This window comes from Gekko japonicus, unplaced genomic scaffold (genome assembly GCF_001447785.1).
Source record: "Gekko japonicus isolate JY-2015 unplaced genomic scaffold, Gekko_japonicus_V1.1 scaffold142, whole genome shotgun sequence".
Classification (NCBI taxonomy): Eukaryota; Metazoa; Chordata; class Lepidosauria; order Squamata; family Gekkonidae; genus Gekko; species Gekko japonicus.
In genome coordinates this window covers 228,170-242,012 of record NW_015174848.1, presented here as the reverse complement: position 1 = coordinate 242,012, position 13,843 = coordinate 228,170, and the positions used below count along the sequence as shown (strand labels likewise).

At 52.1% G+C, this 13,843-nt stretch overlaps 1 protein-coding gene across 1 annotated transcript in view; it reads left to right on the top strand.

Annotated features, from left to right (window-relative positions):
- The window catches only part of ARNT (aryl hydrocarbon receptor nuclear translocator), a 69,168-nt gene extending 59,158 nt beyond the window's left edge, over positions 1-10,010 (top strand). The window contains exons 18-22 of the mRNA XM_015424493.1: positions 1,963-2,062; positions 2,890-3,052; positions 4,630-4,789; positions 8,249-8,397; positions 9,936-10,010. Coding sequence (XP_015279979.1) covers positions 1,963-2,062; positions 2,890-3,052; positions 4,630-4,789; positions 8,249-8,397; positions 9,936-10,010 — 647 coding nt within the window. The remainder of the gene's footprint in view (positions 1-1,962; positions 2,063-2,889; positions 3,053-4,629; positions 4,790-8,248; positions 8,398-9,935) is intronic.
- Positions 10,011-13,843: the final 3,833 nt, after the last annotated feature.

The following is a 13,843-nucleotide window of genomic DNA, read 5'->3' as shown; positions in this document are numbered from 1 at the left end:
ACAGGGCAGAGAGGCCGAGGCCTTCCCCTGAGAAGAACCTCAGAAGAGCCCTGCTGGGTCAGGCCACTGAGGGTCCATCTAGTCTAGCATCCTGTTTCATACAGTGGCCAGCCAGTTCCTCTGGAGGGCCAACAAACAGGGCAGAGAGGCCGAGGCCTTCCTCTGAGAAGGACATCAGAAGAGCCCTGCTGGGTCAGAACAGTGAGGGTCCATCTAGTCCAGCCTCCTGTCTCACACAGGGGCCAGCCCGTTCCTCTGGAGGGCCAGCAACAGGGCAGAGAGGCCGAGGCCTTCCCCTGAGAAGAACCTCAGAAGAGCCCAGCTGGGTCAGACCAGTGAGGGTCCAATCAGTCCAGCATCCTGACTCACACAGTGGCCAACCAGTTCCTCTTGAGGGCCAACAACAGGGCAGAGAGGCTGAGGCCTTCCCCTGAGAAGAACCTCAGAAGAGCCCGGCTGGGTCAGGCCAGTGAGGGTCCCTCTAGTCCAGCATCCTGTTTCACACAGGGGCCTCTGAGGGTCCAATCAGTCCAGCATCTTGTCTCACACAGTGGCCAACCAGTTCCTCTGGAGGGCCAACAAGAGGGCAGAGAGGCTGAGGCCTTCCCCTGAGAAGAACCTCAGAAGAGCCCTGCTGGGTCAGACCAGTGAGGGTCCAATCAGTCCAGCATCTTGTCTCACACAGTGGCCAACCAGTTCCTCTTGAGGGCCAACAGCAGGGCAGAGAGGCCGAGGCCTTCCCCTGAGAAGAACCTCAGAAGAGCCCTGCTGGGTCGACCAGTGAGGGTCCAATCAGTCCAGCATCCTGCCTCACACAGTGGCCAGCCAGTTCCTCTGGAGGGCCAACAACAGGGCAGAGAGACCGAGGCCTTCCCCTGATAAGGACATCAGAAGAGCCCTGCTGGGTCAGACCAGGGAGGGTCCATCCAGTCCAGCCTCCCGTCTCACACAGCCGCCAAACAAGGGACAAAAGGAGGGGGGGAGGAACTTAACCCTGAAACCTGGGATCCAGAACCTAAAAAGGTGAGTCAAACAGAATAGAGGGCCAACAATAAAAACTTAATTTATATAGTATGAAAAGATACATGTATTTATTAACAAAGAATTAAAAAGCATATAAGGGCCCAATCACACCTCGTGTCAAAATGCCAAAATCTACCACACCAGGGCCAATGGACTTGGCCTGAGGCGTTTCGGCCTGTAAAGGCCTTCTTCAGAGGTCAAACACAATGAGGGGCATATTGGCTTATATCGTAATACAATACAATCATACAGTTATGCAACACAGATACAAGATGGACCAGAAAATAACTGTTCCAAAGTGACACTTCTAGGCACAGAATAAAAATATAAATGTGTCCTCCTGTTAGGTAGCCCTGTCATAGATCTGGAGTGTAGAGGGGGTATCCTCCTCCTTGTTTTCAGCTCTTTCCTGCCCTGCTTCTGTTTGCTATTTTACGCTTGACCTTGCAGATGTTCCAACTACCGTTTCCACGGCTGGGAAAGTTAATGGCTTGATTACTCTGCCCACTTTCTTTGCCGCGCGCCCGAACTATATCCATTGGCTTAAACTCATGGGGGGGAATGTTTGATTTCACTATAAGTCAGAGGCCCTGCTACTGAAGGCTATTCCTGACGCAATCTGTAGACGTGTTCTTTAGTACTGGAACCACTAATAAACAGTTATCTTCTTCTGAAGCCCTGTGTGGTGTGACCTGACTAGGGAGCCTGAGACCTGCAAAGATGCAGTCACATGCCAAGTGATGTTTCACTGATGATAATTTCTGGTCCAGAAAGTGCCTTCCAGTGATTGCTTCGCCAACGCGTCCTCAGTAAAATCGTCCTTAAGCCAAGAGGCGTGCTGATCAAGGAAAGCCCCTCCAAACTCTATAATTCTATGACTTCACCTGTTCTGCCGCCGCAGCGCTAACCGAGCGTCCTCCCGTCTTTTCTCTCTTGCAGACCAGACGAAAGCCCTCTCTGCCAGTTCGGTGCCTGCCAGCCAGTCTCTCTTCTCCCAGGGGAATGCGTTTAACGCCTCTCGCCCAGCCGAGAACTTCAGGTGATGTTGGGACGTTCCTCGGCTCGCCTCGGCCTGTGGCCTCCCCAGATCCCGCCTCTGCCGTTTCCGGGCGTCGTCTGGGTTCTTCCTCTGTCCGTGACTGGGGATGGTTTTGCGACGGCCGAAGAGCGCAGGGACGGAGGGGAGCAGAGGCTTCAGTAGTCCTTGGTGGCTTTTGTCCGCTTCGCTCTTTAAACGCCTCTGTCGCCAGTTCACCAGGAGACGTGTTTGGCGTGCATCCAAAACAACAGTGACGGAGGGTAGTCACGTTGGTCTGCAGTAGACCATCAAAGCTCTCATGGGGCCCGTAGCCAGGATGTCAAGAGCTCTCTCAGCCCCACCCACCTCGCAGGGTGTGTCTGTTGTGGGGAGGGGAAGGGAAAGGAGTTTGTAAGCCACTCTGAGACACCTTTGGGTAGTGAAGGGCGGGGTATCAATCCAATCTCCTCTTCTTTGGTATAGTGGTTATTGCTCTATTCTTTTTGAAGCCACTTGGGCCAGTGTGGTGTCGTGGTTAGGAGTGCAGACTCTAATCTGGGAGAACCGGGTTTGATTCCCCACTCCTCCACTTGCAGCTGGCTGGATGACCTTGGGCAAGTCACAGTTCCCTCAGAGCTGGTTTCTCAAGAGTAATTCTCTCAGAGCTCTCCCAGCCCCGCCTACCCCACAGGGTGTCTGTTGTGGGGAGGGGAAGGGAAAGGAGTTTATAAGTTGCTCTGAGACTCCTTTGGGTAGTGAACGGTGGGGTATAAACCCAATCTCCTCCTCCTCCTCCTCTTCTTCTTTGGGCCGGTTCCGAACTCTGTCCCTCTTCTTCATTGGTGCAGGAGCAGCGCCATGGTGGCCCCCGTGAACGTCGCCCAGCAGCCCACGACGCAGCAGCCGACATCAGCGGGTCAGATCCTGGCCCAGATCTCTCGCCACTCCAACCCCAGCCAGGTCTCCGGGACGAACTGGGCTTCAGGGACCCGCCCGTCTTTCGCAGCCCAAGTAATCTGGCCCTCGAGCTTTCGCTTTAGGGTTTTTTTAAAATTTCCCGGGGGAGGGCGGCAGTGCTCCTATTGGTTGCATTCCAAAGAGTCCCAAAATAAGTGGAGGAGGGAGGCCGTGGCGCAGCGTTAGAGAACCTGCTTGGCATGCAGGAGGCCCCAGGCTCAATCCCCGGCAGCATCTCCATTTACAAAGGGACCAGGCAGGAGGTGATGGGAAAGACCTTTAACCTGTGACCCTGGAGAGCTGTAAAGAAGGGCTGTGGCTCAGTGGCAGAGCCTCTGCTTGGCACGCAGAAGGTCCCAGGTTCAATCCCCGGCATCTCCAGTTAAAAAGGACCAGGCAGGAGGTGATGGGAAAGACCTTTAACCTGTGACCCTGGAGAGCTGTAAAGAAGGGCTGTGGCTCAGTGGCAGAGCCTCTGCTTGGCACGCAGAAGGTCCCAGGTTCAATCCCCGGCATCTCCAGTTAAAAAGGACCAGGCAGGAGGTGATGGGAAAGACCTCCGCCTGAGACACTGGAGAGCTGTAAAGAGGGGCTGTGGCTCAGTGGCAGAGCCTCTTCTTGGCATGGAGGTCCCAGGTTCAATCCCCGGCATCTCCAGTTAAAAAGGACCAGGCAGGAGGTGATGGGAAAGACCTCAGCCTAAGACCCTGGAGAGCTGCTACCAGTCTGAGTAGACCATACTAACCTTGATGGACCTATAGTCTGATCCAGGATAAGGCAATGTCATGTGATGGCGGGGGAATGTCTTCTCTGCCCCAGTTTCACATCTGCGTGTTGACCCATGCCTTCAAGGAAGGATTGGATAAACGCACAGAGCAGAGGTCCATGAGTGGCTCTTAGCCAGAAGGTATAGAGGGAACACTCTGTCTGGGGCAGTGATGCTGCGTCTTCTTGGTGCTTGGGGGGACACACAGGGGGAGGGCTTCTGGAGTTCTGGCCCTGCTGGTGGACTTCCTGGTGGCCCCTGGGTTTTGGCCACTGTGTGACACAAGAGTGTTGGACTGGATGGGCCTTTGGCCTGATCCAACATGGCTTCTCTCATGTTCTTAAGAGCATAGGTCCATCAGTGGCTTTTAGCCAGAAGGCATAGATGGAACATTCTGTCTGGGGCAGTGATGCTGTGTCTTCTTGGTGCTTGGGAGGGGGGCAACAGTGGGAGGGCTTCTGGAGTTCTGGCCCCAGTAAATTTTGGCCGAACGTTTTCCAAGTCATCTGCTTCATGTAAGGAAGAAAGGCAGCTAATAAATGTTTTAGGTAAAAATAAATAAATTGCTGCTTTATCCCTTCTCCCTTGGGAGCAGAATGCCGCGCTTCTTCTTGTGCCGTTTTGGAAGAGGCATTCCCACGCCTAGGAGGGAACTCCTCTTCTGCTACTGTTTTGGCAGAGTCCTTCCTCTCGGAAAGGAACGCCTCTCCTAAGACGGCACCTGCCTCCGGGTGTTTTTTGATTCCAGAGTCTGGTATTGCTGATACGCATTTTATATCTAGGAATTTATCCGCCGGCTCCAGCACTGCCTGGAATCCCGTGACGTCCCTCCTCACAATTTTCTCCTTCGCTCTTGCCATTCCAGCAAGTGGCTTCCCAGGCTGTGAAGCCGCGGCCCTCGTCCTTCTCCATGGGCGCCTTCCAGACCACCCCGTCCTCCTTCAGTCCGATGTCGACCCCAGGCTCCACCGCCTCGCCAGGCGGGGCCGCCTACCCGAGCCTTTCCAACCGAAGCGCCAGCTTTGGTAAGTGTCTCCGGCTTCACTTGATGGTCACAAGCGGTGCTGGAGGGGCAGCCCTCCCTTCTCCCCTTGTGATGGTGTGATTCATTCATAAGGTTAAGTCTCGGCGCTCGGGGTGTGCATTCGGCTATAAAACCAACTCCTCCTCTTCGTCTCCTCCTCCTCCTCCTCTCCCCATCATCTCTGGTTCCTGGCTTGCGTCGGCTGCTGGAGCTAGCCACTACTGACGTTTGGCTCCCCAAATCTCTTGCCTGTTCGTGCAGAGACTGAGCATTGGGAGGGTGGAGACTTTGTGTCTGTCCTGCCGCGGGCTCCTCCGCGACCTCACAGGCCGCTGAGGCGGGACTGGCGCGGTCCGTGCCGGGCTCTGTATTAATGCCGGGAGGTGGACGGGCCGGGGAGGACAGCCCTGGAGACGCGAGCGCCCCCAACCCACTCCCTCAACGACAGCCGAGACGCCGAGGGAACTCAGGAGAAGGGGCGATCCGGCACGGACAACGCTCCTTTGACTCTAGGGGGGAGGGCCTGGGGAAAAGACAGAGGAGATTGGAGGGTCCCTGCCTTACCTCTCACCCTCGGAATGAAAGCGGCAACGGGCGACAGACACGGCGTCCGAGGCGGAAGTAGACACTCCCCTGAATGCACAACTCCACGGGGATTTGAAGGGAGGCGGGGCAAAACAGGGAAACCCTCAGGGATTGGGGGAACGCAGAGAGAGACAGATGAAAGAGCCTATGGGCTCTGATGGGTGGGTCTGCAAGGCGGGGCGGAGGATAAAAGAAAGGAAACGGAAAGTGCCGGGGGAGAAGTTCAGAGAATCTCACGGGCAAGATAGAGAGAGACCGAAACGGCGATTACTCTGAGAAAGGTGCCTGGAGTGTGAGTCAACACCCAGCCCTTTCACATCTGAGGTGCTTGTTTCCTTGCCTCGGCGACAGGGTTTAAAGGGCCCCGGGGTAACCCTGAGCACGACAGTGTCCTTCGGCCAGTTCACACCTCTGTTAGCAAACATCCTCTTGCCGCGCAGTTTCGCCTCTGCTCTGCACAGGACGGTGTTGGGGCACAGAAACACTCAGCTTTCCGGGATCCCTCCCTCACAGGGTCTCTGGCTTTGGGCCTTTCAGCTCCTAGGCCGTGTCTTTTGGGGTGGGGGCCAATGCTCCCTCTAAGCTGTGGAGTCTTGTGAGCAAAAGTTCTACTTTTGTGAACTACCAGCATTCAAGCTGTGAGCGAGCGATTCGGCTGCTGCATCAATTAGTCTGCTCTGGAGCTCTCCTTCCTGAGCTGAGGCAAAAACGTGTGAGCCGGAGGCTAAAAAACCGTGAGCCTGCTCACACTAACTCAGCTTAGAGGGAACACCGATCTGTTCCTCTGGACCTGCATCAGTAGAAAAGAACAATACGTTCCATATTCAGATCACTTATATAATTGTGAGATTGGAGCTGTGGCCAGTTTGGTGTCGTGGTTAAGTGCGCGGACTCTAATCTGGGAGAACCGGGTTTGATTCCCCACTCCTCCACTTGCACCTGCTGGATGATCTTGGGCAAGCCGTAGTTCTGATAAGAGCTGTCCTCGAAAAAGAGCAGTTTCTGTCAAGAGCTCTCTCAGCCCCACCTGCCTCACAGGGTGTCTGTTGTGGGGAGGGGAAGGGAAAGGAGTTTGTCAGCCGCTCTGAGACTCCTTTGGGTAGTGAAGGACGGGGGTATAAATCCAATCTCTTCTTCTTCTACTTTTATTTTGTCATCAGTGGTCGATTCCTCAATCGATCTGGATCACTCCAGTTCTTACCAAACATCACCTACTGAACTTTGGGTGGTCCCCTATCTGTTGGCAGATATTAAACCTGAAACCACTTATTTTGTTACAAAATTTTTAATGATAGTTTTGTCTGTAAAGCGACAAGAATCTGGCTTGACCCCCATTGTAACAGAATCTGGCTTGACCCCCATTGATAAATCTGTCACATTGTGTTAGATTTATTTGGAAGTAGGGTGCTGAGATAACAAAGATGTGTAAAAGTTAATTTCAATTAAAGTAACAATATAGCTGCGGTGGCTCGAGTGGTTAATACGCTGAACTGCAGGCTGTGGAAGGTCAGTAGTTCAGCAGTTTGAGACCCAGGTGTGCTGCATGACGGAGTGAGCTCCCGTCTCTAGTTCCAGCTCCTGCCAACTTAGCAGTTCGAAAGAAGACATTGCAAGTAGATAAATAGGTACCACTTCAGTGGGAAGGTAACAGCGTTCCGTGCGCCTTGGTGTTTAGTCATGCTGGCCACATGACCACAGAAATGTCTTCGGACAGCGCTGGCTCTTCGGCTTTGAAACGGAGATGAGCACAGCAACCCTAGAGTCGGATTTGACTGGCTTTCGAGCAAGGGAACCTTTACCTTTATAGCTGTAGTATATTGGGAAGTTTATTCTTTTGTGTTTGTTTTTTTTTGGAAGGTTTAGGAAATGTATGATGAGTTTAAAGTATAAAGATGAAAAATCATAATTTGGGTATATGAAATCAGTAGATAGAAGATTTGGAAATAAGATGTTGATATAGAATAGCAAAAGGATGGGAATAAAAAATAACATGAATTAAAATGATATTATGTTTGGGCTTGTTATAATAACATACTACGTAAAGATGTAAAATGGAATTATCATTGCAAGTTTTACAAAAGTTTTGGGAATTTATGATGTGTTGCTGTTTAAGGATGGGAAAATTAAAAAGGTAAAGGTAAAGGTTCCCTTGCTCGAAAGCCAGTCGAATCCGACTCTAGGGTTGCGGTGCTCATCTCCGTTTCAAAGCCGAAGAGCCAGTGCTGTCCGAAGACATTTCCGTGGTCATGTGGCCGGCATGACTAAACACCAAGGCGCACGGAACGCTGTCACCTTCCCACCGAAGTGGTACCTATTGATCTACTTGCAATGTCTTGCTTTCGAACTGCTAGGTTGGCAGGAGCTGGAACTAGAGACGGGAGCTCACTCCGTCAAGCGGCACACCTGGGTCTCGAACTGCTGAACTACCGACCTTCCACAGCCTGCAGTTCAGCGTCTTAACCACTTGAGCCACCGCAGCTCCTAATGGGAAAACTATAACCAATTTAAAGTTGTAATACTATGTTGTGCTTTGCTAAGACATTGTAGAGAGGATATGCAGTTGGCACTCAGTTAATATGATTTAAATGAATATTTAAATGAATTGTAGTTTTATCAATGACTTCTGTTTTAACATTTTAGATCTTTTAGATTTGATTGCTTCGACTGTAAATTTTGATTGTCAAGTCCGTACTTTGAGGCTAACGTTGTATATCCGTGTTTGATAACTGAGCTTAAGACCTTTGGTCGTAGAAGCTAATAAACATAAAGTAAGTAAGCAGAAAAGAACAAGAGTCTAGAAGCGTCTTAAAGACCGGCAAAATTTGTGGCGGGGAGGAGCTTTTGTGAGTCAGTCTCTTGTCTCTTTGTTCCGCAGCAGGAGAGAGCGGGCCGACCCCCTCCCAGTTCCAGCCACGGGCAGCAGAGGGCGTCGGCGTGTGGCCACAGTGGCAGGCCCAGCACCACGGTCCGGGGTCGGGCGAGCCGCACCTCCCGCAGCAGTCAAGCCAGCCGGAAGTCTTCCCGGTATGCCCCCTCCCAACCCCGCGGCCCCCCTCCTCGTCCTCCCAGGCGCTTGATCAGGCTCCCGTTTCACATACGCCAACATCGACATGTCCTGTGGGTTGGTGTCGGATTGAGAATTCGGACCGGAATTTAACTCTGCCCAGTTGTTAGCCGAACTGCTTTATCTACAGCAGTTGGCAAATTTTAATCTGGGTGCTTGCCAGCTATACCAAGGTCCAAATCCCGCCCAGGGGTTACCAGTAGAAGGAGTCGAGGCTAGTGTTGTTCAAATAATCTGTCTTTTACTTAAGAATATATAAATCACATACAAACAATGCTGATGCTCACACACATTCAAGCAAGCTCCTCAGGAATACAGAATCAAAAATAGTCCCTTTAGCATTCACAGCTATGGTGATGGGTAAGATACTTATCTGTCCTGAAGCTTGTCAGTTCCAACGAAGAATGGATGGGAAGAAGGGACGTTAGAACCAACCGGCCTGTGTGGGCAGTAGAGGCCAGGGTTGGGGACAGGAAGCTGGGCAAAAGGGGATTTAAAGCAGGCAGGGGGTGTTGAGGGGATGCGGCTAGCTAGCCAGGGCCAGGCGACTGGTCCTTATCTTTTATAGGTGGATCTTTGGGTGGGTGGCAACTGAGCCGACCTGTGGACCCACCTACCTGTCAGTCCGTCCCAAAACTAACCCCATTGGATGCATTAGATTATGCATGGGAAAGAGCAGGTAGAGAAAGAGGTACTTTTCTCCCTTTCTCACAATACAAGAACTCGTGGGCACTCCATGAAATTGCTGAGCGGTCGGGTTAGAACGGATAAAAGAAAGTCCTTCTTCACCCAAAGAGTGATTCACACTTGGAATTCACTGCCACAGGAAGTGGTGGCGGCTACAAGCATGGACGGCTTCAAAAGGGAATTAGATAAGCATATGGAGCAGAGGTCCATCAGTGGCTATGAGCCACAAGGTATAGATAGGGGCTCTGGGGCAAGTGATGCTCTGCCTTCTTGGTGCTTGGGGGAGGGTCAACAGTGGGAGGGCTTCTGTTGTCCTGGCCCCACTGCTGGACCTCCTGATGGCCCCTGGTATTTCTGGCCACTGTGTGACACAGAGTGTTGGACTGGATGGACCTTTGGCCTGATCCAGCATTTGGCGTCTCTTATGTTCTTAAATTCTGCACTTGAGAAAAGCCAGACACTCTCACCTTTCTTAATATTATGCAAATCAAATGGGTTTGCATAATATAACCTTATTGTCCATTGTTGTTGTTGTTCAGTCGCACAGTCGAGTCCGACTCTTCGCGACCCCATGGACTAGATGCCTTCTTTTAAATGCTGTTTTAATGTTTTGATGCTTGTTTATTTATTTATATTTATTTATACTTTAGATTTCTATACCGCTCCAAACCCCGGAGGGTCTCTGAGCGGTTTACACAGTTCCGAATTATCCCTAACTAAGGCCACATGTTTACAGGGGTCGGGGCTACCTACCGGCACCCAGGTGGCAGGGCTCGCTGTTCTCGGCTTGTTCCCGGGTGGTCTTTTTCAGGCGTCGATGTTCCGATGTTCCTGGCATCTCCAGTGTCTGGTCGAGGTCTTTTCGGTCTGGCGGCTTTCTTTCTAGGCGGGCTCCTCTAGTGCGTGGTACATGTCGACTTACAGCCCAGCTAATGTCCGATCCGGCTCCGCTGCGCCTGCGCATGTCACTATATCCTCCTATGGCTCCACCTCCGTCTCTGCCTCCGTCACTCCGCTACCTCGCTTCGTCGATCCGATGCCTCGCCATTCCACCGTCGCCACCATTTTTCGCCGATGCTGCTGCTGCCAACGCTGCATTGATGCTCCTGCCACACACACCCATATGGGGGAGGGTGCCCCCTGCCACCTAAGGGCAGGTACCCATTAATCTACTCGCAATATTTACTTGCTTTCGAACTGCTGGGTAGGCGGAAGCTGGGACTAGGGCCAGGAGCTCACCCTGGCCGCGGTGGGTTTCGAACCGCTGTAGCAGCTGTTCGTAGATGTTACCAGATGTTACCAACAGGCGTTTAACCGCCTGCGCCACCGCTCCCTTCATGTTCATGTTCGTTGCATCTGTGACTCTGTCTAACCATCTCATCCTTTGCCGTCCCCGTCTTCTTTGACCTTCAGTCTTTCCCAGCATCAGGGTCTTCCCCAGGGAGTGCTCCCTTCTCCCTTATTGTCCATACTGTGTCCTATAACGTGTGCTGCTTTGTGTAATGTATGCCCCCTGACCTGGATGTCCGAGGCTAGCCCGATCTCACCGGACCACTGAAGCGAAGCGGGTTCGCCCCCGGTTAGGGCTTGCATGGGAGACCACCGTGGAAGTCTGGGGTTGCTGCACAGAGACAGGCAACGGCAAACCGTCTCTGAACGTCTCTCGCCTTGAGAATCCTACGGGGTCACTGTAAGTCGATTGCGGCTTGACGGCACTTCCCAGCACTGCATAATGCGCAGTGCCATCCTCGGCAGAGGTGCATCCCTTCCAAGCCCATTGACTTCCGTGGGCTTAAGGGGGAGTCACTGTCCCCAGGAAAGCTCTCTGCTTGCGTTGCTTCTTGTGTTGCGTAGAGGGACAAGGAACTTTGCCCTTCCACAGCCCTGTGAACACTTAGCTGCCCCTCTGAGATGACCCGACTTGGTCCACACAACCAAACATTATCTTTGCAGCCTCGGGGATTAGAAAGGTGGCCCTTCGCGTAACGAAAGATTTCAGGGAGGCTGAATTCAGTGCCCGGTCTCATATTCTGTGCCTCCCCTCCCCCAAAACCCCAGCGTACACACAAGTCCAGTGTTCCCTCTAAGATGAGTTAGTGTGAGCTAGCTCACAGTTTGTTAGCCTCCGGCTCACACCTTTTTGCCTTCGCTCAGGAAGGACAGCTCCAGAGCAGACTAATTTATGCAGCGGCCAAATTGCTCGCTCACAACTTTTATTGCCAGTAGCTCACGAAGTAGAATTTTCGCTCACAAGACTCCACAGCTTAGAGGGAGCATTGCACACAATCAGGCGTGCATCCCTAAACGCTCCACTGTCTTTGGCTGGTTCCCACGTTACAATCTGCCAGTGTCAGAACGTGGAGAGGATAACTGGGTCAAGGAAAAGCAGAGTTATCTGGAATTTAGCTGTACAGCTACTGGGCTTTTCCTGCAATCTAATGATGCACGTTCATCCGTGGTTCCGTGATACCTTTCCAGACATGTGTGAATGAGGAGCAAATAATTTGTACTTGTTTGTTTGGGGGGAGGTGGGGGTTTGCACTCAGCCTTGACTACCTAAAAGCTTGCAAAAAACGGGCATATTCCCACCAGGGTTACCTGCCGGACACAAGAAAGAAAGCCAAATTAAACCTCAGCCCCGGATCCGCCCAGCCCGACATTATATTCCGGCACGGTAATCGATTACACGGGAAGAACAGTCGGCTTCGCTTTTTTTGTTTTGTTCTCCCAGCCAGTGATTCATGCCAAAATTATGCCAATATGCATGTTGTATTCTGGTATAGGGGGTGTCTGTCTGTGCCACCAACATCGTCGCCGCCACCTCCAAAGCAGAAGCTTTGTTCTTTCTGGACTCTTAATTGGCATGGTTACTTTCATGGATGTAGTCAGCACTATTCCCAAACCAGGAACGGGAGAGAGACCCTCCCCATTGGCTTTCTCTCCCAGCAAAGCCCCTTTCTTTTCCCTTTCCTTTCCAATCAGGCACCCGTAAAGGTTTGTTAGACGCACTCAAACAAGTGTTGCTTCTGATTCATTGATGATGGCGGGGGGTGGGTGGGTTTGATTTTAGCTTTTTGGCTCTGCCCCAGAAACACGAGCCTTTGTCCTGATATTCCCAGTTCCCCCACGCCCTCCTTGCAAGTTTGAAACGCGAGAAGCCTATATTTTCTCTCTAACCTTCCCCCCCCTCCTCTTTTTCTCTCTTCCTTCTGGCAAAGTGGCTGTCTCTGCTTGTGTGTGTGTGTGTGTATCTGAGTGTGTGCGTGCGTGCATGCTCACGTAAAGTGATAGATGGATATGATGGGAGAGCCGAAGGGATGGACCCACTAGAGACAGCCAAAGGAAAACCAATCCTCCCCGTGAACGTGCAAGCCGAGGTGAGCATCTTCCTCCGCGTTTCCTTCTTCCCTCCCACCTTACCCCCCACCCCAGTCTCTTGTTCAGCGGGGAGGGTTAAAGGCGCCACCTTTCCTAATGGTGCCGCCGCCACACAAGCGCATACATACACACATGCTAATGGTGGTGCCGCCACACAAGCGCATGCATACACACATGCTCTCCCCCACCACCACCACCACCACCCCACCGCCCCGCAGTGTCATGCCGGTGCCACTGCGTGCCCCCCTCTCTGGCTCCTTCCAGGTCTACAGTGTGAAGTTCGAAAGCTGCTTCTCTCTCTTTTCCCCCCTCTCTCTCTTTTTTATTGTCTCTGGAGGGTTGTCGCTGGGAGCGCAAATAGCCTGTTGGCGTGTACGGCGGGAGCCCATTAGCAAAGCCTCCATCTGTGATTGGTTTTGCCTGGAAACGGGGAGACAAGCGATGAATAATTGATGTGTGTTGTGCAGCAGCCGGACAGGCAAAGGAAAAGAGAGAGAGAGAGAGAGAACGAGAAAGAGAGAGAGAGAGCAGGATGCCCTGAGAGGGAGGAGAGAAAACCAGCTTGAAAATAGCTCCTGGCTGCCTTGTGCAGAGATTAAGGTAGTCCCAGTTTTTTTTTTCCCCTTCCTCTCTCTCTTTGTTCTGCACTGCACGGGTTCTGCCTGGCAGTGTTTTCAGATCCATGGGGCCTTTATTCCCTCCCCGCCACAGAAGAGAGGGGAGAAAGCCCACCCTCCCTGGATGAGGTTGGGGAGAGGGGAGAGTTAGAGGACTGGCTAGTTGTGAATGATACATAACTTGTGGGTAAGTTGGCTTCCTTGGAGGGGAAGGGAGGTGTGTGTGTGTGTTTGCTCCAGCCCTCTGTGTGTGTGTGTGTGTGTGTGTGTGTGTGTGTGCGCGCGCGCGCGCTTGGCAGTGTGTTCGTGCATGCGCTTGCTTGCGTGAGAGAGAGAGCATTGTGGGTAGCAGTGTGTTGTCAACTGGCAAAGGCAGCGGATGGGGATGAAAGACCATCAAACCGGGACAGGGTTATGTGTAGTTTTGCACTTGCCTGTGTTGCCATTTTTGTGTGTGTGTGTGAATGCATTTTGACTTTTGTTGTTGTGGTTCTGGGTTTTTGTAAGGCCATTCTGGTCTTCAGATAGTTTTTACGATAAGCAGAGAAATCCTGTCCTCAGTACCCCCCAAGGATTTGATCTGATGTTTATATACTCCCTTTATTCTTTCTTTGTCGGCTTACCGATTTAGTTGGCCAGTAACCATGGTGAATTGTTTGTGTGTGTAAAGTAACAATGGCCTTCCCTGAACTGCTGGCATGCCTGCCTTGCCCAAAATTTCGAG